This window comes from Tyto alba, unplaced genomic scaffold, assembly GCF_018691265.1.
Source record: "Tyto alba isolate M040663 unplaced genomic scaffold, T.alba_DEE_v4.0 Super-Scaffold_48, whole genome shotgun sequence".
Lineage (NCBI taxonomy): Eukaryota > Metazoa > Chordata > Aves > Strigiformes > Tytonidae > Tyto > Tyto alba.
The window spans coordinates 21,454,942-21,478,846 of record NW_024881324.1 but is presented as its reverse complement, the minus strand read 5'-3'; the positions used below and the strand labels follow the sequence as shown (position 1 = coordinate 21,478,846).

Sequence of the window (23,905 nt, the reverse complement as noted above, 5' to 3'; positions counted from 1 at the left end):
GGTTTCCCTTTTGTTATACTCCTCATTACTGTGAGATATGCAAGGTGGGAGTTCCCCACTGAATATGTTCAAAAGCACAGGTTTTAAATAAAAAATTCCACGTTCAGCAGGATAGTCAGTGGTTTTTCATCACTAGATGCTGATATCCAATCCAAACCCACCTGTCTCCTTAAAGGACCCTTGAGATGAAGGTGTTCCATGATACATTTTTTTTTTTGCAAGTTTTTAATGTATTATTTATCAATATAGCTTCTTCCAAGTATTAATAATATATGTTCCACCACTACTTCTGTGAAATATATTTTTTTTCTTTTTTTAGCTTAACTGAGTTCAGAAAATAAATTTAAACTTTATTCTGTGATAATTAATATCTTCTTATTTGATAAGGTATTTTATAGCATGGCATCTTTGGTATAAGCCCTTTGGGAAACTGTGGTCCTGATTATGTGATGAAAAAACAGTTACCCTGCAGCAGTTATTGTTAAAGGACCTTCAGTCCCTTTTTTCAGTCTGCAATTGGACTTCCTGGATTTATTGACCAATGAAGGGTAATATGATACTGGAAGTCTCAACTCCCAGCAACAGTGGGGGGTCTTTAGATCTTGCCAGGCCTGAACTTGGCACCTACCTGGACTTGATTTTAAAGGCTTATTTTTCACATAAACTAAAATTCTGCACAAGTGTCCTTTTAGATATGGTAGTCAGGCAAATGACAAATTCAGTTTCTTGGCTGGTAGTTACTCAGAATCACTGCAATGTTTTCGAAGAGCAAAACTGAAAAATACAGTTATTAGAAATAAAATTCATACTCAACTTTTTTTTTTTTTTCTATCAATTATTTTTGTTTAGCTGTAATTAGACTTGTGTCTCTCTGAATTTCAGGCATACTATACATCATCTCACATACTGCTTAACCAAATGGGACTGGCTAAGTAAATCCCCAGTGACCAGGGTTTTTGCTTTTACTATTTTGATTAAGCAGAATTCCTTAGATTACGAGAATATAAATATGTTGCCTGTAACATATTCCCCCCAGAAATGTTTCAGGTAACTGTCTGCCTTGAACAAGCCTGTTCCAATACACTAGAGTCCTCATACTGACATTTTAGGTTGTAAGCTATGCTAAATGTTTATTATTTTCAATATCAATACAAACCTCCAGTATTTTTCTGTTTTGTTGAGTCTCACTACTATAATTCAGATTCTGTGACATTTTCAACCCTATTAGGATACAAAGCACAGGATAAGCTTGGTCTCTTGTGATTTTTTTTTTTGCTCCTTCATAGCAACAATTGGGCAAAGACGTCAAAACCACAGTGCATGCATTAAATGAGACCTCAAGGCTACCTTCTTCAAAGAGGATAATATATTCCATGATTTCTCTGTGTTATGAAAACTGACATCACGTGAGACTTGTGTATTTTTGCAACACCATAGTAGATGAAAGCATCAATAAAATAGAACATTACTAAGGGCCCTAACAGCAAAGAAAGTAAAATATACAACTGAAAATCAGACATGGAAAAGAGCATTGGGCCCAAGGAACTTGCCAATGTACTGAATTTCTCAATTTCCCACAGTTGCATTATTTCCTCTTGCACCTGTGGTACCCTTCCAGCAGTAGGGGTTCCAGCTGAAAGGAAGGAGCAGACTCCAGTGCGGGACGGTTTAACAAGCATTGAGAACAAGGACAGTGGGAATGTTGGTTCAAAGAGGCCCTCCTCTGGGATGATTTGCTTGTTGATCAGATTTGGAGCATCTCAGAAGTGTTTTGATAGGATGTCAGGAAACAGAAGGAGGAGCCAGTGGCTGTAGTCCATGTGAGGTCTGACAAAATGAGGTAAGACTGTCCAGAGGTCTTAAGGGTGAAATTCAGGCTGGCAAGCCAAAGCTGAAGTTAAGGATGTTCATAATAGCATAGTCTGAAATTGTCTCACTATGTACAATAAAAGAGAGAAAGATGTAAAGGCAAAGCTTTAAATGCCTGGCTGAGAAAAAGGTGTAAGGAGAAGGGATTCACATTATTGGGAAGCAGGGCCACTTACTAAAGAATAGGTGCCCATAGAGAAGATGCAAAATTCATTTTGGCTGCAGGAAAAACAGGTTTCAGAAAGTTTAAAAACTTTTCTATGACCATTGTGATTCTAGATGAAAAGTTCAGGAAAATTTGCAGGTGTGGAAAGCACACAATTCAAAAACATGCAAAAATACACAGGTCAGAAAAAAAGTGCACTCACCAGAATTCTGCATTCTTTACTGAAGAATACTGCAAAAGGTGATAGTAGTCCAGTAGGAAATGCAGAAATGGTAGATCACACAGAATAAAACCAGGGTCCAGTAAAGAGGAGAAAGCAAACCACAATATAAAGCCAAGGGTTAAAATGGGAACTAGTATGGGTAGCTTTAATGCCTAATGCTAAACAAGAATATCAACATAATAGGCATGTTTGAAATCATTAGGAAAGAAGAAAATCAGTCAGGCAGCATAGTTCCAAGGAGAAAAATACACAGGAAAAGCAAAGTAGACCTTACCAGTGAAGGAATAAAGATGGTTGTTAAAGGAATCTCTAAGTCAAATAAGACTTAAAGAAGAGAACAGTATTAACACTATCTAGTCAGGAAAAGTTCCTCAGTTCTTCTAAATTTTACAGCAATCTGTGACGGATGCACTAGACCCTCCCCTTAACCAAACTTACAGTAGTTTGTTACATGCTCCAAATGAGGTAAAAGCCTGAGCTGTAGCGAGGCCAAGAACTCCTGGAGACAACCCACAAAAGAACAGAGTGATCCAGCGAGCACCAATGTATATGAGCTTGGTACACTCATCATGCAATTAACACATGAAAAGCAGGTGTTTTTTCCAAGACTCATCCATCAAGGAACAAAGAAAGTTGTAGGTACAAGGAGTCTCAGGCATACCTCTCCCATTGTATGCAATTTGACTATGGTCCAACCACTTTATTCCATAAATACGATAGCCAAAGTGAGTCTTCTTTGAGGTCTCTCTGCTAGGCAGTGTGGTTGTGTTTGCCCTTTGACATGGGATGTGCCTCCAGGTCTCTCCTCAAGGCAGAGAGACCTTTTACCAATGACAGATCATTGAAAGAGCCCAATCTGAGTGCTTCTTGAACTACAACTGGACTGCATGCCAGGCAACCCTCCCCTTGAGCAGAGATGCCTCTCAAGGTTTGAGATTCCTTATTTGAGACTAAGACATTCTTCCTTATCAATGCAGAGAGACCCCTTATTTGCAACAGATCCGCAGTAAGTGAATAATAGCATGCTAAATTAATACTAATGAAATCCATGTAACCAATTCCATTAGATATAAACCATATATATAAGGTCTGTATTCAGCTGCACCTAGACTCCTCTCTGAGAAGTTTAGAAAGCAAGGGGGTCCTTTCTACACCTCATGACTCAACAGGAGGTTTGCCTTACTCTTTATATCTCTTTCATTAGGCATAAACCACTGACCAAGTCTGGGAAAAAGACTGGATGTAGTCACACCTAAGGTCCATCAGGACCTTAGAAAGCAAGGGCGTCCACTCTGAACCTCATGACTCAAGAGGAGGGTCTCCCTTAACTTTTTGCATCCCTGATCTCTTGATTCTAACTTGATTTTCCTTTGTATGTTTCTTCCATGTAGTAAGTAATGGAGTGAACCTTGTAATTGAACTTTGTTAAATTGCACTGTTACAACATCATATTAAAAACACTTTGTTAATACCTTTGACTATGATTCTTTAAACAATCTAAAACACTCATCCACAACACAACTATAATGAGTTTAAATGCAGTATCTGTGGAAAAGTAATAAGAGCCAAAATTACATGATGGTTGTACTCAGTTAAATACTACTACTACTACTACTAAAAAAAAAAAAAAAAAAAAGTGGAAATAAATAAATCTGAGGGATACTGCTATAAAAAAATCTGAATGGGACAGCTGAGACAGTTAAATGACTGTGGGTGATGCGGATGCTGTCTAGGGAAACCATTTTGAAGACCCACAGCAAATGCACAGCACCCATTAAAAAGCAAGTCTGTAAGAGTAAACAACATAGCTAATAAAAGCAAGAACACATCTTTCAAAAAAATGAAGCTGTGTCTCAGGAAGGACAATAGAAACAACCATGAAATCTGCTTTATCTATAAAACCACAATAAAGAAAACAAAAACTGATTTTGAATAAATCTCTGACAAACAAGGTAAAAATAATTGTCTTCAAAGATACCTGGAGGCAAAAGCCTGAGAGGAACTGTGTAAAGCCTACCCAAAATTGAGACGTAGAAGTGCTCAGAAAAGATAAAATCCCAAATGTAAAGCTTAATACATTTTTTTCTTTGTGTTCAGCGTAGAATAGCTGGGAAATTTTTCTGTCCTCGAACCCTTTACGGGGAACTCATGAGAAAGTTAAATTAGCTATAGAACCAGTTGTGGAACAAACCGACACAACAGTAACAAATCATTTGGATTAGCTGTTACATGCTCAAGAGCCTGAAGGATGAAATAAGTGAACTATTATGATGTGTAATATTTTGTTTCAAGTCACTGTGGCACAAGAAGGCTTGGAGATGATAATGTAACACTGATTTTTTTTTTTCCCCAAAGATTTCCAGGGAGTTCGGGAAGCTAAAGCTAAGGATAGATATGACTGACATGCACAGGGCAAAACAGTAGAAGCAGGATTAATGGGTTCATGGAGAATATCCCATATTGAAAAAAACCTCAACACAGCTTTTCTAAATAAAGGTCATATTTTTCAGTGCTATCTGAACTTTTTACAGAGGTCAACATGCAGGTAGATATGTAGGGATGGATTCAAAACAAATGAGGGGAGACTGTTGAGCTGTATATTAATCTGTGCACCTCACTAACATAGGATGTTGTGGATTCTGAAATATTACATAAGTTTCAAAGCAACAGGGTTGTAAAAATCCACTGAGAGTTATTAAATACAAAGACACCATCTGGGCTAAAAATTGTTAGAAAGTGAGGAAATGTTCTGGAGTATTGTTTGGTTTGTTCTTATAAGAGACAGAAGGCAGGGCCATGTGGATCTTTGTCTTAACATGGTCATTCTTAGATGCCTGCAGAAATGCAATATCTTTCCATACTGAGGAAAAGAATAATAATTTTTATATGAGCAAAAACTTTGAAGTTTCAGGTGTGGTTAGGTACCAAAGGAGCATTTATAATACATAAAGTGGGATTATAATTCATGTGCAAGAAAAAAAATACAAAGTAAAAAGCTGCCACCATCTTACTACAATTTCACACAAAAATTCTAATATAAATTTGCCACACTAACATTTAACAGCTAATTGTTTTGGCATAGTTACCAAGGATTATGCTTGACAGTTTCTACATTTCAAAGGTAGGGAATATACAAAACTCCAGTAAATTTAAGGAGAGCAGTGACGATCTTGCTAATCATACATGGACTATGAAACTGTAAATTAGCATATTACTGAAAAACCTAATTTAAATTAATTGATATGAAATGTTATAAATTGTCAGTGGATGATCACTATTTTGAGCATGGAACTGTTTTAAAGGACAGATATAATTTCTGTGATAAAAAAAAAAAGGTGTTAAAAAAAATCTGTTCCTGATTATCATAACAACAATGCTTAGAGTGAGCCAGTTGTGTCTTTGGTACTTGGAAGTTTTTTCATTAAATACTGTTCTTCTTCCTAGATCTCAATTCCTTATCTAAAGGATTTTGCACATTTATACTTTCAGTCATGCTTATTTGAAAATTAGTGCATTTGGAATACAACGTACTCTTAGGAAATCTGGGTGGGTTGTCATTGACATCCGTGAGAGTAATGTTTACAGTGGTAGTACCAGCTAGTCCTCCCAGCTGTCCTCCCATGTCCTTGGCTTGGATTAAAACTTGATACTGTTCTTTCACTTCTCTGTCCATATTTGGCAAAGCTGTTCTTATTACACCTATGAGAAGAAATGGGAAAGAGAAAGAACAAGTAAACAAAGGGCTGTGATTGTCTACTATTACATTTTGATACTGGATCTCTTGGACCAGGAATGCAACTCTTCCTAAAGGGTTTATAAGAGAAAGGGTTCATACAGAAACAGGCAAATCACTCAGGCTTTTCAAAAGTGCGCTCGTCAGCTATTCAACCATTCAAAATGACTGCAGTGTCTTTTCAATCAGGACATGAATGGCTGAAAGAGAATGGTATATTTTCACTATAGATTTGAGTGGCATAAGTGTAGGTTTGCCACATTGGGACTGAAGAACTCTGCATTGTGCAGAGTAGGGCAGTGTAGGAAGACGTGGAAATACATTTCAGAGCCTGCATCTTCCACTGTTTCCAAGCAATCACTTCCCATCACAGTTAAGCTACTGAAGGTCAAGACAATAATCCTTATGTACAAAAGGAGATTTTTATTAGAAGAGTCTCCTTTGCTTGAGAAAGTTTTCCTGATATAGCACAGAGATGTAGTGTAAATTTTAGGAGTTTCCTTAAAGAAACAATTAAAATATCATGGTAAGACATTACCCAAATGATTCTCAAACTTCAGTCATTTTGGATAGCTAATGTCTATATATGAATGCCATAATCTCCCTTCTGATATGTTAAGACTGTATATGATAAAAGGAAGACGTGTAGAGAGAGAGAGGTGCTACTGGTCATAAGATTAGCTACCGAGGTTGTAAAAAGCTATAAGGTTTTGGTCACTCAAGCCTTCCTCTTGAAGCCAAATGTATAGGAGAAAATGCATTTCTTTGTCAAAATTTTACAAGTAGTATTACATTGCAAAATGCTATATATTCCACAATAGTTTTCAGGAAATGGCTAGGTGAAGATTGGTGCAGATAGCATGCACAATTGAAAAATAAACCAACTGGAAGCATGTTTCTCATCTAAGTTACTACTGTTTTAGAAAATACTATTTTCCAGTATTAAACCATTTGGATTTAAAAGCAGTCTTTTCCCCCCTGGTATTATAATGGGTCTGGAATGATAAGGAACAAATGTTAAGGGTCATTCTTACATTTATAGCAACTAACTGCTACTGTGTTAACAAGTAAGAATAGGAACAGTTATCTTATAGTACTTGTTCAGAGTCTAGAAATAACTTTGACCTAAATCTGCTATTTCTGGAACCTATTAAAAATTCCTGTTGAATTGAATTGTATACCAATTTTCCTTCTCTCCACTTGTAACATTGATGGTGATAATGACACCATTAATAATAACTACTATTTTTTACCTTAGCATGGCATACTGTACTGCATAGATTTGGAATATGACTAGCAAATACTTCAGAACATTTAGATACTTCAACACTATCTTTTTGAGCTTTTGAAAACAGTGTTATTCAATTTTTTGTTTGTGCCATACAGAAATCTTGAATTGTAAACCTGTAAAAATTTCTTTATATTCATGTGACATTAATGAAAAAATCTTTTTGATGAACATTACTAGGTTTCCTCTTGAATATCTCAATCCATAATTTTGCACTGTGGAGACTACATGTTCCACAGTATCTTACAACATCCTTGGTATGTTCATTCTAAGGAGAAAAGATCTATAAGAATTAAAGACTTACCTTGTTATACTATCAAAACAAAATAACAGTAAGTAGAAAAAACTGAAAATGGGTAGATAGCAGGTTGTGAGAAGGAGATGCAATTCATGATTGTTTATCTGTTTTAGGTAAAACTGAGTGGCTTTCTCAGAAATATTCCAGATGGCCTTCAGAAAATGAAGAATTTGCTATAGATCTAGTAGTAGAGTTCCCAGTGACCCATTGTTTATTCCTGTCTGGAAGTATAAGGGCATTCTATATATTTTTTTTTGTAAAAAACCTCTGTCTCCAGCAAAAAAAAATCAATGAGGATCATTTTCACGTCTAGCGGTTCATCAGCAATTTTCCATTTTCTACCTACTCTATTTCAAAAGCATAGAAAAAAACCTAAAAATAATATTTCTACCAATATCATGAGTTCATATGGCCAGGACAAGGGTGATATGAACTTATCTAACCAGCAAAATTGAACAATAAAATGGAGGTAAAAATCCATTGGAAGTAACAGACTACAAATGTTGGTATTCCAGCTTCAGCTTTACAAAGAATATCCAAACTTTAAATCAAAGGGTTATTATAGAGGCCTTGCATGCATATAATAGTGTTCTGAGTGTTTTTAAATCCTTATACCTTAAGATTTTACAATAAAGATTATTCAGCTCCCGAAGTGAAAAACTTTGATTTTTTTTTCTTTGCAAATATCATCAATACCAAGTGTGCAGAAAAATATGGTCTCAATAAGGCTGATGAAAATTGCAAAGAGTGTCTATGGGTCTTGTGCCACAAGTTATACTCTGCAAAGTAATGGAGTCATAATTCAACAGGAGATGATCCAATTACGTGGAAGAGAAAATCTAGATTCCTTGAAAAACCTCCTGAATAAGTATTAACATCAATACTCCTGACACCAATTTGAACTTCAGGAATAAAACTGAGGTCAGAATATGGACTAGACTACTGAGTCTAAGAAAAAATTGAGACATCTAGCCATAAATAAGAATACTGACCTCATAAACACATCAGAAAATTGGGTGAAAAGAGGTTTATAAAAAGGACATTTTAGTAACAAAACAGAATGTACAGAGTAAAGATAATGGAGGTTATCTGTCTTAAGAGAAGCGCTCTATATTAAAGAAAACTTGCATTAAAATCAGAAGAGCAATTTCATAGCATCGAAAAGTAACCCCCACATATAAGATTTGAGGCCTTATTATATGTGCCAATCCAACAGCTGTTCTCCAGCAAGGACTGTAATGCATTTAACCTTCCTGCAAGAACAGTAACAGCTAAGTCTTCCGCTTCCATATAGTTTGCTTACCTCCAACAAAGCATTGCAAAGAATTCGGTCAGTAAAGAGTAAAGGGGCACCTGTGGCATTCAGACTCATACAGGTTAAAAACTATTTAAGTGTACTAGATTCATATCAGAGTAAATGTTTGACACCTATCAGGAATGATTTAAGAAGGGAGTATGTGTAAAATCATGTGCCTGCCAAACGCAATCCTTATTTCACATATAAAGTTATGGTCAGTGCTTTCACTATTACTGCTTTGCGATGAGATCTTGAGATAGCACTAGAAATTTCCACAAACATACCAGCTTTTGTGTGGTAGAGGCCAAAAAGTAAACAGAATGTTTTGAACTGTTTGAAAAGGAATAAAGAACAAAAGTGTTATGATTAAACCATTTTAAACACCCATATGAGCTGCCTTCCTAAATACTGTGTGCACTTTCTCATCCCAAGAAGGATGTTCAGTGTTATGGAATGGCTTCTGTTTAAAGAAGTCTTCAGTCTAGAAAAGACACAGGTGGGGGAAAAAAATGGGTCTCTAAGGTTGTGGGGAACTAATAAATAAGAAGTAACTGTTCATTGTCTCGTGCAATGTAAATGTGAGGTATGAAATAAGTTAAGAGCTGTTGCATTTCAAAGAAGCAAGAGGATCTGGTTCTTCACCCAAAAAAAAACTTTTGCTGTGAAATTTCTAGTCCCTGGGTGTACAGATAGTGTGCTCTTGGACAAGTCAAATCTACTGGGAAGTGGACAAGTTATGGAGGAGAAATTCCTTCAGAGTTTTAATTACATGGATACTGCTAATCACCCAGGAACTTTGTATGAACAAGTTGTTGAAGACTAGAAGAGTATTCAGTTATAAAATAAAAAATTGGAAATGCCAGAAGACCTGTAGTGCTGCCCAAGACTTCTGGATTTTAGAGCAAATCATTAAGCAGCATCTTGTGCATTATTATCCACATACTGTTTATCTCTGCAATCATTGTTAGACCCACAGGTAACTCTCACACTGTAACTCATATTTATAAACCACAACACCTTTCTAATGTAAGACAGCACATTTCTAATTCTGCACATACTCACAGGAAGGTGAATCTATATTCTTTTTTTCTGGTATAGGATTTCACTAGGCTAGCTGTTTCATGAATCTTCCTTTACAGCTGTGTCCATTCTTTTACCAACAAGGTCCACCTGAGTAACTCATTAAAGATATTAATAGACAGATGTGGAAATACTGCATTTGTGTGATGTTCCAGATCTAGTAGGGTGCAGGTCATCACCTATAGTCCACTCACTACTTACTACTGAGTATTAGATGAGAGTATATGATACAGCAATTCTTCCTCAAGTACTAATAACTTAATTTTTTTTTTTCTTGGAAAACTTGTACTAGAACTCCATTTGTGGCTCCAATAAAGGTTTTTCTTGCCATTGAACTCCTTATTCTTTACAAGACAGAAATAAAAAGAAAATAAGTGTAAAGGTAAATGCTTTTTTCCCCCCAGACACTTGAATAAATCCCATTTCAGTTTGAAAATTAAAACTACTCACTGCAAATTGCAGTATGGTCAGCTGCTAAATGACACATGTGACAAAGGAATGTGCCCATTGGAGACAGTGCACTAACAGCCTTATGAGGCTTTCACCACCAAACTATTGACTGATTGATCAGGGATAAAGGCTCTTTAACACACAATCTGACATTCAAATACAGATTTACTGGAATGATAAATTATTTGCTGAAAGAGGCACATGGACAACTATCCCTGTAACACATTCAGGATGACACAATGCATGCCATTCATCTTGTAGGTTATTGGCTACTTAGCTGAATTACTAAATATAGAAACAAGAATGACATATAGAAATATAGGACAAGATTCCTAGTTAAAATTTCTACCAACCTCCCAAATACTTCGGTGTCTTTAAATGTATTATCCTCTGCTCACACATCCAGTAACCCCAGATAAACATACCCCAGGAAAAGAGGAGGGCAGGACATGATTAGCTGTTCCACTGTCTCAGATTAGCTCTATATAGCAAAACTATCATTGCTAGGGATTTTCTGACTGGAAGTTCAGCAAGTAAATGTGCTGAGAAAAAAAGCACGTACACCCAAGATACAAAACTGGGTCATCAGGAAAAAACAGAAAATTGAATGCATGTAGCAGATAAAGCTTTAGCTATAGAAAAGTGGTAAAGCATACAAAAAAAGAATTGTTTGATTTATACATATTTTAGATATTCCAGAACTGATTGGAGGATCATGTTTCTTTTTGTTCTACAACAGATTGTAATTAATTCAAAAACTAGTCAATACTCAAAACTGAATCATGTGCAAAGTTACTCTACTGGCTTTTGGCCGTACCAGTACAGTCCAGTCCATACTTGTTCACTGATACTGCCCACACGAATCAAAATCCAAAGTTTAAATCTTCCAGTACTGCTGATAAACTATTTACCTGTCTTCGGATCAATGGAGAAGTATGGTTGCCCCTGAAGAATGCTGTAAACCACTCTAGCACTGTTTCCATAAGTGGGATCATCAGCATCTGTTGCCTTTACTTGAAGCACATACGCTCCTGCAAAGAAACACAGATAATCATGTTTTCAGTACAAAGCAGTGATCAGGGATATTTCAGACACATCAGTCCTGTTACTAGTGGATTCTGTTGTAATTCTTCTTCCACTGGAAACAAAGTGAGAATAAAACAATTATTCAGCTTGTTGTGGTTTGAGCCTGGCTGGCAGCCAAACACCACACAGCCGCTCGCCCACGCTCCCCCCACTTGGGAATGGGGAGGGAATTGGAGGGGCAAAGGGAGACTCACGGGTTGAGATAAAAACAGATTAATAAGAGTGACAAAATAATATGGTGACAGTATAAACTGGTAATGTACAATGTAATTGCTCACCACCTGCTGACCAACACCCACCCATTCCTGGCTAGCAAGCCTGAAACACAAAGACACCACAACAACACTCCAGGAAATGAAAACACACCCCTTCCCGCCCACCCTTCCTTTAAATGGTGAGCATAATGTCACATGACATGGAATATCAGCCAATCCAGGCCCAGCACTCCAGCTGTGCTTCCCCAACACACACACCTGCCCCCAGGCAGGGCACGTGGAGCTGGAGAACTCCTGGGGTCTCAGTGTGCTGCAGCACTCCTCCAGCTACCAAAACAAACACGAACTCTATTCCGGCCCGAACCAGGACAGAGCTCCATGCTAGCAACCTTCTAGGTAACAGCTGAGGCTTAGTGGGAAGGAAAGGGGAAGCAGCCCACCATCAGAAAACATTTAAAGACAGCTTATGATGTATCCACTGTTTACAAAAACTTTTTACACACAGAAATATGATGGAAGTCTGGGAAAGTGCAACAGTGGATTTTGAAAAAGTATACCCCACAGTTTTGTGAAAAGGTAGACAACTGTGGAAGTAAAATATATGAGTTGTCTTTAAAACAGGTGTTTGGTCAAGCAATTCCTGAATCTGTCAGTGAATGAATCTTTAAGTACCTTAAAAACTAAAATGCAGTCTCCTAAAGGTGGAGTTCACATTCCCATTGTAGAATGAAACTAGGTGTTTTGTTCAACCAGTTGTTTTCAAAATTCAGATTTAAGTCTTCTTGCCTTTCTAATACAGCTCAGTAGGAAAAAGAAGTACTGTGGAGAAGAATGTCCCCTTGACATTCTATTTTCAGCCATGTTTATAGACCAGACCTAGTGCAGTTTGCTTTATATTTTGACTTAAAGGGGACCCATGGAGCAAAAGAAATTAACATGAAGACAGAAAACTCATTGTAGATGGCAATAGTCTTGCAGAATGACTTGTCCCTCCTGCTGGTTGCTAAGAAATTTACCTGCATTTCCCTGTGCCTCATATGAAAACAGGGTTCAAACTATGTTATTCAGCAAAACAAACAGACACATATTTAGGCTTTCCCATCAGCTTTGAAGAATTAATAGTTTACTATGATCTTCTTTGCAAATGAATGTTGGAATTTGCAGTGCCAATTTGTAGTGAATGAGAGTTAGGACAACCTACATGAGAAACAGCACAGGGAGGAGGGCTACTCCCACCATTTTTGTTTTAAGAAATGTTCTACATTTGGAGGTCATGTGACATTTTTTCAAGAATATCCATGGAATACTGCCAGTGCTTCAAGACTCCTACTTTTCTGTAATGAAAACTGGCAAGTTTCAAAGGATATTCTTAATTTAAAATTAACCCTAATGGACTTGTTGAAGTTTATTTCTGGGAGTGCCTCACTGTTTGAAGGAATTTTTTTTCTGTGTCGTCCCTTCCCCCATCTCTCCATATAAGTATTGACAGTGGTGTTGAAGGGTTTGGAATTAACATTGTAAAAATACTTGCTGCATGATGGCTGATCATACAAGACTACTCCCGTTACGGTTGTTTATTGAAAAATAGAGAATGAAAAGGTATTCCAAGATACATTCTTTCTACCTGCTGAAGTGACAGAAATATAAGTGTTATTTGATTAACAATAACTTTTTAAAATCAATAGGCTGGTCATGTTTTTAAGCTGATGGCAAGTTTCATTAAAATCAACTTTTAAAAGAAAGAAAATTCTAGCAATGAATAAACGAATGAAAATAAACCACTGAGATGGATTCTGTTAAATAGAAGCCTGAGGTTACTCTCTTGATTTTCTGGATGTGAAGGGTGAAGAATATGTGTTAGAGAAGACCAAAGTCCAAGTTCAGTATAACAATTGTGGAAGCAGTGCCTACTCATACACTTGTGCCTTTCTTTACATAACTCATAACCATAAATGACTATACATAAAATAGATTAAACAAGCCCAGCTGAAGGAATACATTTTCCTACTGGAATGACAGACAGAAGCTATCTAATACCTGTAGAGCATTTGATGGCTTTCAGCTGTTCCTGTCCATAAGGAGTATCTTTGTAATAGGATCTCCTTCTTTCAGCCCTGTGTTCTGCTCCAGAAGTTCAGGGAGCCACAGCAATAATTTAGTTCTACTCCAGTGACCAAGATGGAGAAGGAAATGGTAACTTTCAAATTTCCCTCCCCCTTCCTTCAAAAAACTGTACGTTCACTCTACATGCTACCTTTGGGCCCGTACTGTTGTGGAAATAAAAGCAAGATTTGTTCTTTTAGGGGCAATTACACTGACAAAACATGTCATGTTCACTCACTGTACAGTACCCTTCCCAGTATAAACACAATTATCTTCCTTCATTGCTACGGTATCTCACTATCTTTCCAACCTAAAAAATTCAGTCTACTTTTTCCACCAAAAAAAAATGCTATCTTTTAACATAGTTGTTGACTTCTTTCCTCCTTATAAAATTGTTTAGTCTTCCACTGTGTTCTGACCTTAATCTGGTGAGTTTTGCTCCCCTCTGAAGTGCTAGAACAAAGCATCAAATTCCCAGATGCTGAGGTCTGAACTGGAACTGGGTGACAGTGCTCTGGCTGACAAGCATGCTGCTTCAGGACTGGTTTAGGACAATAGCTTGAACTTATGCCAAAAAAAGGTGGTGCTGTCACACATTCCCAAGTCTCCCCTTGGGCCAGGACTCATGTTTCTGATGCCATACTGGTGACTACTTAATGGAGCTGATTTTATTTTGTCTTCTGAGTACAAATTGAAAAAATCTTATCATCATGTTACCAAGACCTTTGCATTGCATCTTGAAGGAAACAATATTATCCATAAAGGAATGGGACATCCAGACCAAGATTTACAAGCACAAGGTTAGAAAGTTAAGCTTCTTCATAAGTGCACTTCTTCTGAGAAGACCTACCAAAGGTCAGGATTTAAAAATCTGATGTTTCTGGAAGGTGAGCCACAACATCTACCTTCTCACAGGTTATCAACAGAGAACTTGCAAACACCATAACGAAGATCTCTCAAATGCTTGAGACTATCTGATAGAAACAACAGATCTGTCATACAGAGAACTGGCTGTCACCTCAAGAGGGCAAATCACATATTTGGACAATAAATGTTGACAGTTAAAAGGCTCCTAAAATCAGGCAGTGAGGAAAATCTCATGTTACTTAATCAATACTTCTGCAGTACATTCGGACATTAAGATATATCATCTTTATGAATGTTGCTTCACTGCATCTCACATGCAAATTGAAAACAACACATAATGTAAGTCTATATGCCAGATCTTTTAAAAAAGATGAATTCTTAAACCCAATATTGTACTGATCTTGAGATTTGAAATCAATATTAACGGATACACTGAAGCTGTGATGAGACAAAAGAAATCATAAATGTGATTTGATTTTAAGGACATTATTTAGGAAGAAAGCATTGTGTCTCTTTAGTACTTAAGCTGATAGTTAAATAGCAATGCTTATTTTCTATCCCTTTCAGTTACAATTCTGCACTTGTATTTATCACAACCAACGCTTTTCTTTTAATCCTTAGAAGCTCACTTTGAGAAAAAATAATTACAGTGTACTATGAAAAAGACTGTAAGATATTATAGTTTGCTATGCTAGGTCATATTCAGAAAGCAGATACTCTGGTAAAGTTTGTGCAAAGATGCTGCAGTTTTTCTTATGGAAATCTTATACATATTTAAGAACTTTTGTATGAACAGTGTGATTTATTAATTTATTTATAGATTTAGAAATAGAATACCAACTCATTTATTTACTATTTTAGTCTATCAAATCAATACCTAGAATCAATCTGATTTTGACTCCTTATAATTAAATGACATTTCATTATTGTTGCTATAAGAGACCAAGAAGAAAAGATCATCTGTGTTTAATAGCTAAAAAGCTATTTGTATCTCATTGTGCCTACCTTTTTTTATGCACATGGTAGAGTATTCAAAAGTTGTATTCAGATCTGCATTAAAACATAACTCACAACAAAAAGTCATATGTGATAAATAAGATTCATGAGTATGACACCACCTGCTAGCATAAGTGGAATTCATAAATGTATTTCCTCCAGGTAAAATAAAACAGAAAAAGCACCCCAAATCCAACAACTTTAATCGATTTTGATACTGTCTCACAAAACAACATTGTCTCTAAAATGCAGAGACATGGATTTGATGGGTAGATCACTCAATGGATAAGGAATTGGCTGGGTGTTCTCACTCGAAGGTCGATGACTCAATGTCTAGGTGGAGACCAGCAAGTGGCACTCCCCAGAGGTCCATATTGGGACTGGTATTATTTAACAACTTTGTCAGGGGCATGGACAGTGGGATTGAGTGCACCCTCAGAAAGTTTGTGGATGACATCAAAATGAGTGGTGCGATCAACCCACTGGAGGGCCGGGATGCCATCCAGAGGAAACTGGACAGGCTACAGAGGTGGGCACATGCTAATCTCATGAAGCTCAACAAGGCCAAGTGCAAGGTCCTTCACATGGATCAGGGCAACTCTAAGCAGCAATACAGGCTTGATGGTAAGTGGATTGAGTGCAGCCCAGCAGAGAAGGATTTGGGTGTATTATTGGGTGAAAAATTGACTATGAGCCAGCAATGTGTACTTGTAGCCCATAAAGCCAACCGTATCCTTGACTGCATCAAGAGAATTGTGGCCAGCAGGTTGAGGGTAGTGATTCTCCCCCTCTACTCTGCTGTGATGAGACCCCACCTGCAGTGCTGTGTCCAGTTCTGGGGCCCTCAACATAAGAAATAGATGGACCTGTTAAAGTGGGTCCAGAGGAGGCCAGAAATATGATCAGGGGGCTGGAGCACCTTCCTTATGAGGACAGGCTGAGATTTGGTGTTGTTCAGCCCAGAGAAAAGAAGGCTCTGGGGAGACCTTATAGCAGCCTTCCAGTACTTAGAGGGGGGCTACAGGAAAGATGGGGAGAGACTCTTCATCAGGGAGTAAAGTGGTGGGACAAGGGGTACCGGTTTTAAACTAAAAGAGATTAGATTTAGTTAGATATAGGGGAGAAATGCTTTACTGTGAGGGTGGTGAGAAACAGAAACAGGTTGCCCAGAGAAGCTGTGGGTGCCCCATACCTGGAGGTGTTCAAGGTGTTGGATAAGGCTTTGAGCAACCTGGTCTAGTGGAAGGTGTCTCTGCCCATGGCAGGAGGGATTGGAACTAGATGACCATTAAGGTCCCTTCCAACCCAAACCATTCTCTGATAATATGATTTACAAGTGAATACATGGATTTGTAACACTTCAGAACAAGAGAAACCTTGCAAAGTATACTAAATTAACAGAAAACAAGAACTACTGACTCAGTATATTCATCAGCTTCTCTTAAGTTCAAACAGGTTTAGATAAGAAATGCTACATCAAGATATTCAAATAAACTTATTTTTTTTCTTATTATGATGTAAATATTCACATATATTTAAGATCTTGTCATGTGAGGTATTGAATATATTAGTGGGGGGATTTTTAATATGCAAAGTTGGTAAGTTTTTCATAAATTTAATCCATACAGTGTCTCAAGAGACAGAAACAACAGATACAGCAGTAAACGTGTTTATCTATTTTTACATATTCTAAGAAAAGCTACTGTGGCTGGGAATGGATTTTGAGGCTTATCCCCTATTCCATCATTTGTTTTACTAACCCCTATCAACAGCAGCTGAAAATAATTCTATATCCTTCTTACAGAGCAGTGACGACCTCCCCTTCTTTCCAAAAGCACTATGACCAGCAAGTGACTCCTGCTACATCACCAGCAGCAGCAGCTTCTTCCAAACCAGAAATTATTTACCAAAGCAAAGATTTGCTGAAAGAGCGTGAGACAGAATGAGTGCTTTCATGGCGATATTGCAATGGAGTTCATGTCACCTAGTATTAGACTTCTGCCATGTTGGCATCCACATTCATACCAAGCACCTGCAGTTTGTTTTGCAGCCAGGGGCTGGGCACTGGTAGCACTGGTCTGCACATACCAGTGATGCACAGGTAGGCATATGAAACACCACAGCTGAATCCGTATCTCTGTCCCAGTTCTCACACAAAAACGTTATGTTGCAAGGCAAAGGAAGCAGACAGAGCAGACAGTGGCCATCAGCCTGCTTGAAATTTCTGCCGCCGACCCAGATGCCTGATGATCCCTGCACATATTGATTCTTAGTTATCTAAAAATATTAGTTTAGATGTTCTTAGTACGTACTCCAGATAATTCAACATTATTACACAAAAGAAGGAAGAAATGGTGATTTATAAATTAAGTTTTATTAAGGCAAACATTCAAAGTCATATTTTAGCCTGATAAATAGTAGTCACTGAATATGAAAAATAATCCATTTCACAGTGCCAGCAGTCTCAACTGTATTAATTCATCTGTCAGATATTTTACAACAAGCAGATAGTATGTAAAGCTTATATTTTTATGAGAGGTCAGGCATGGGTTTTTTAATGTGCCTCCAGTCATTTACTAACTTAAATACATACCTAATGTTCTAAACAGGTTTTCTGAAATTGATTTCTCATCCTTTCAGTATTATCAAGCACTCCTCATTGCATCTAACAAGCTTTCTATTTTATTGCAACTCATAAACCCAATATATTTTTAAAAGTAGACTCTAAAATCTAATTAATTTTTTTCAGGCAATAATACAGGGTGCTACAGCTTTAAATCTTTAATGCACAAAGGAAGTGATGGAGGATCACATTTACTATAGCTCATTACATTTTAATTAAAATATGTACTTACATTACCACATGGAGTAATCAAATGAACAAAAAAAAAACCCAATATTTTTTGTTGTTTGGAGATATCTTGTAGTCAGCATTTAAACAAACTTTATTTTTAATTTTTCATGTGCAATCAACAAATATTTGATGTAAGGCATTATAAAATGCAAAAGAATAGAATGATGTGCTTAAGTAGTTATTTGTATTTTAGAAAGAAAAGAAAAATAATGCCAAACCATTCACGCTGCTCAAGGACATTGTATGGAACATTAATAAAAATTATATTTTCATTAAGATAATGGAGACAATATCGAGGACTAACATATTGTAAATAGTTGCTTTAATCACAGCAAGCATACTTGCCTGAATTTTACTATGGTTGAAGTCCAAAGGCAATCCAGCAATAACTGCAAATAGAATGGGGCCCAAGATCTCCAGCTCGATGGCCAAACTGACTAAAATAAAACTAAAAAAAGCCTTGTAGTTTGTATTAGTTTGACTGGAGGAAACTATAGGATGCCTACATTTATACCATAATGAGAATGTTTATGAAATATGGATTTGACTCCTAGAATTATTACCATTTTTTTCTGTCAGTCTTTCATTAGTAAAAACGCTACTTTGCCAAAATCAAAAGAATCTCTGAAAGAGTAGTATAGATTAAATCGCTTTCAAAATTTTCTAATGCACCCAATTTGATATTTTCAAATTTCTTATGAGTGACCAGTTAAAATTTGTTTCAAATATTGGTCCAAAATTCAGACCATTCCCAATTTCAAAACAGAACATTTAATTTACTGATTTTTTCCCCAGATTTTTTCTTATAAAAGACTAACATATTGACCTGTTATACTCTTTCAACCTGGAAATAAGTTTTACCATCATCAAAGTGTAGGTAGTGTATCTTGCTGGTTGTGGAGCTATTGTTGGCTTCCAAAAAAAAAAAAGCAAGAAACCTTAATTTCTTGTGTTTATATCGTTGAACTGAAGGGCATGACCAAGAATTTACAGAAGTCAACTGGGACTAGTTAAATTGGTTATTTCACTATAGAGGAAAATCAGAGGATTTGAGGCTGGGAGAATAAGACAACAGACTTATTTAGACATGATATCTGAAAAATAATAATGTACAGACAATAGATTTGCAAAGACAAATAAAAAAGGAGATGGCAATATGTCAAGTATTTTCTCATTAAGGTCAGCTCACACTAGGCCTGCAAATCCCAATAAGTTTGATAATAAATGCCAAAATTCAGTTAAGTAGTACATTGTTTTCCACAGAAAGTGAAGGGGACCTGTTTGGAGGCTCTAAGGAGACAATAGGGGACTGGATGAGAAAAGTAAAGTTTGAGGGCAGTTGAGAAAAGAAGTGACACTGCAAGTGAGAGCAGGACGTATTGTAAGTACTCTACAGACTCTAGCTGCAGCCTTTCTCCACTCTGTGTAGAACAGAGGTTCAGTCAGAGCAGGTCGCTCAAGCTCTTGTCCAGCCAAATTTTTAATATCTCCAACGACAGATATCCCATAACCTCTTTGGATGCTCCTACAGGATCCTGCCAAGCAGATTCCTGAACAAGCTCAAGTCTTCTCTTCTGAAGCCCAGGGCTGTTATTTTACTATTTGTCTTGTTCACCATTTTTTTCCTGTCTTTTGTTACTAGGAAATGAGTATGAGACATTGTGAATTGTCATAGAATTCACTTTTTGTAATGGACTAACAAGGTAGTTGCATCTACTCATGGTGAATAAAGACTGAATAGCATATCTTCTACCATAAGCTTTCTTTGTATTTACTTTTTTTTTTTTTTTTTCCCCCAACATGGTTTCCATGTAGAGTTAGGAGAGCTGTTATCATCTTCCTGTACAACCTCTCCTCTACCACATGTATGACTTTCTGATTTTGTCACTCTGCTGGGAATTGTTGGTGTCTAGTACTTTTGGAAGAAAACAGATGATTGTGCAGATATTTTTTTTTAAGTGGACAGGTAGAAGGAGAGGCATAGCTGTTTGCATAGAAACTCACTACTTTGCACAATATTCTTCCTAAACAATTCCAAGAATAGCACCTTGGCAACCTGAACAATGTCCATCCTCTTTTCAGAATTCAAGTAAAAACCTAATCAATATCTACCTTCCTTGTGTTTTCTTTTTTTGAAGGGAAAAAAAAAAAAAAAAAGGAAAAGTGAATTTATGACTCACTGCAGCACTACATTGCAATTCAGATCAGGAAATCCCTTGTCTCAATAAATATTCCCCTGACCTGCTACTAGCAGTTTTAGCAAAACTCCAGTACAGGGAGAACATGTGCATCTGTAAAGAGAGATGCTGACATTGCCCTTTTGGGGCTTATCTTTTATAGAAGAAATTACCAATAATATGTTTTGAAGATATACTCCTGAAGCTGTCTCCCACTAAAGTAATGTGAGGAAGGCATATTTTACTTGGAAAAGCCAGTTTCCAGTTTATGTATTCATGGCTGTGCAGCCCTGATAATAACACAAGCTTGCTGGGTCTATCAATATCTTGAATACTAGACACAGTCCAGGAAGCACACTTTTCTCCTGTTTTGCATTCCAGACATCACACTGAACATATAGATATTTTTCTCTCAGCTGTCAGAGGCAACCGTGTCCACAAAAGCAAAACTGCCATTCCCTGTTGTAATTGATGAAGAATAGCAGCTTTTTGCTAATATTTCTGCTGTGCTGGTAGCTAAAAGCAGCTGTTGCAAGTCTCAGCATTTAGAGCACAATCAAATATATTTCTAGGATCTCTAGAAAAACATTTGATTTACAGTGGCAACAATCCAGGGAGTATGGAAGCTGGCTTTCTTAAGATGAACCACATACACACTTTGATTTAATCTGGAAAACAGTGCTTTAAGAGTTGAGGTTATTTTCCTGGCAAATTGGAAGACATGACATTGTGAAGGGGAAAGAATTTTTTGTTTCTTCTTCCTTATACTATAAATGCTTTATAAAGTAGAACTGAGGTTTTAGAAAGAGTCAGCACATTTTATTGCCCACAATGTTTTTTCTCTCACAAACTCTATCTTGCAAATTAATTAATAGGTCCCTTTCTCAAGGCTATCCTTGTCTCCCTCATGGATGATGAGGGTAAACACGGGAAACCTACTGCTGTGGGTTTTTTAGATAATCATTTAGCTTGGAAATTAGCAAAGCAATTATTTTCTCTTCCCTTTTTTTCCTACCTTCATCTGTTGGGGTTGGCCAGAGTTAAACCACTAAGGGCACAAAATCTGGCTAAGCTAATAATGACTCTGTTAGCACTGAATATTTATTTAATTTATTTATTTTTATTAATTTAGGCTATTTATTTATTTATAAAGACATCCAGCTGCTTACACAGTCCCAAGGCTGTGATAATGTTTACAGAGGTTGCACTTCTGAAACAAATGAGGAGTTTGAAAGAGCAACTAATAGTCTATACCCAATATGCACATAAATGAGTAGCCTGGTAAAGTAACTGCTGGAAACAATACACAAGAAGAGAAGCATAAGAACCAATTAGCAAATACTAAGCTTAAAATCCATCTGTTTCAGAAATACATCTCTTGAGAGTGATTTTTCCTTTCTCTTTTAAAGTCTGTGGATTGTTTTCCTCTTACCAATATGACAGAAGTTCCTCTTCCATATATGAAATTTAGCAAATAAAAAAACTTTGACTATTGCTTTTATCATCTTGACAACTTGATAACTTTTCAGGCCATGAGTCAACAGGGACTTCATTTTGCCAGTATACTCATCATGGCTAGGATGTGGAAGATAAAAATAACTAGTCTACCCTCTAAACATGATATGCTGGCAAAACCCCTACTGTAGACATCCCTGTTGCTGATAAAAGCATAATTTTGTTGGCTTAGATTATGTTTTGCAGGAAGGTGGTGTAAATTGTATTAGAAGAAAGAACCTTTCTGATATCAAATACTATGTCTGAACCAGAGAACTTTGCCAAAAACACAGTATGAAATTAGTCGTGCCCTGGGAAGTAAATATTTTCTTCAGTGGAATTGTGAAATAATAGATGTTAGCCATACCTGATGCACTGAAATCTTGAAGGTTTGAGGAAAAAAGAGTCAACCCCAGAATAATAGCACAAAGAGTTGCTATTCATTTATTAATCTGTAAAGTGGTTTCAGTGTAATCAAAATATTTTTCAGATGCAAATGTTCAAAAAGGCTAAGTATTAAGCTCAATTTGAGTGAGGAAAGTGATATACTGGAATTGATTCCTAGCTTTTGAATGCTAATACAACTTGATTGTTGTCATGATGTTTAGCTGTGCAGCACTTGTTAATATCAGCTGCATTCCTTTCAACAACATACCATTCTTCTAGTGTCAGATGAAAGAGAGTACCAGGAAAAGAAGCATTTTTAAGCAATCCAGGAAATGACATTTGCTTTTTTCATGGAAGAGCTCCTAGAGATTTTTAAGGTGCAGAATAGGTCTTGAAATTGTGACACTGCCCCGCCATTTCCTCCCCCCACCAAGAAAAAAAAAAAAAAGTACACCAAAAATGGTGGATATTACACAAGGAATTCAGGAGAAAGTGTGTCATAGTGTACTTTCATTATTTTACCATTTTAAGTTTTCATGAGCTGGAGTTTCTCACATCAATTCTTCAAATGTCAAATGATTTATTCAGAATGTAGTAATAAGAAAACTGGAGTTTTATACAGGACACAAGAAAAAATTAGTGTGAAATAAATGTCATTCATACTGAATGTCAGTTAAAGGGACTCTGTCTTGATTATAAATAGATGTTTGGATGGTATGTGGAGGCTGGTTTCATTTATTTTTACCAGACATTGGACCTGGTTAGAAATAATTTAATATATGTTCAGCCAGACATCTTTGTCTGAATAAGGTTTACTTCTACACCAGATTTTGATGAAAAAAATCCTTTTAGTTTGAATAACAGAAAGAAATTTATCAGGACCTTTTGGCCGGTTATATTTTAATAGTCATGCACTCAGGATCAAATTTTGGTAACCAAATTTCATACTAAACTGGTGACATTTCAAGGAAAAGAGATTGGGAGAGGTTGATGACTGAATACTTTTAAAGTTTGTTTTGCCCGCATCACATCTCTTCCTACCTACTTAAGGAGTTGTGGCTAAATCTCTCAAGGAGGATGAAGAGCAGTCATCATGCACATTTTTTTCCTTCATGGTTTTTTGTATTTACCTTTAGATATTTTATTTTATCTAGTAAGCAATGTGATATTCTGTGAAAGGTGCTGATCTTTCTTTAATTATTTAAGCATAATATTGATTTGAAAACTTTGTTATTTCAGGATCAAACCACTGAAGAATCTGTAGAATTTTACTCTATATATTTGCATTAAAATTCAAAATGTCATCTGATTCATTCAGTGAA

At 36.6% G+C, this 23,905-nt stretch overlaps 1 protein-coding gene across 2 annotated transcripts in view; it reads right to left on the bottom strand.

Annotated features, from left to right (window-relative positions):
* CDH12 (cadherin 12) overlaps positions 1–23,905 on the bottom strand; it is a 382,326-nt gene that overhangs the window by 69,182 nt on the left and 289,239 nt on the right. For both annotated transcript variants that reach the window (XM_032991982.2, XM_032991983.2), the window contains 2 exons: positions 11,316–11,435; positions 5,790–5,957 (listed from right to left, as the gene is read on the bottom strand). In XM_032991982.2, the coding sequence (XP_032847873.1) occupies positions 5,790–5,957; positions 11,316–11,435 (288 nt within the window). The remainder of the gene's footprint in view (positions 1–5,789; positions 5,958–11,315; positions 11,436–23,905) is intronic.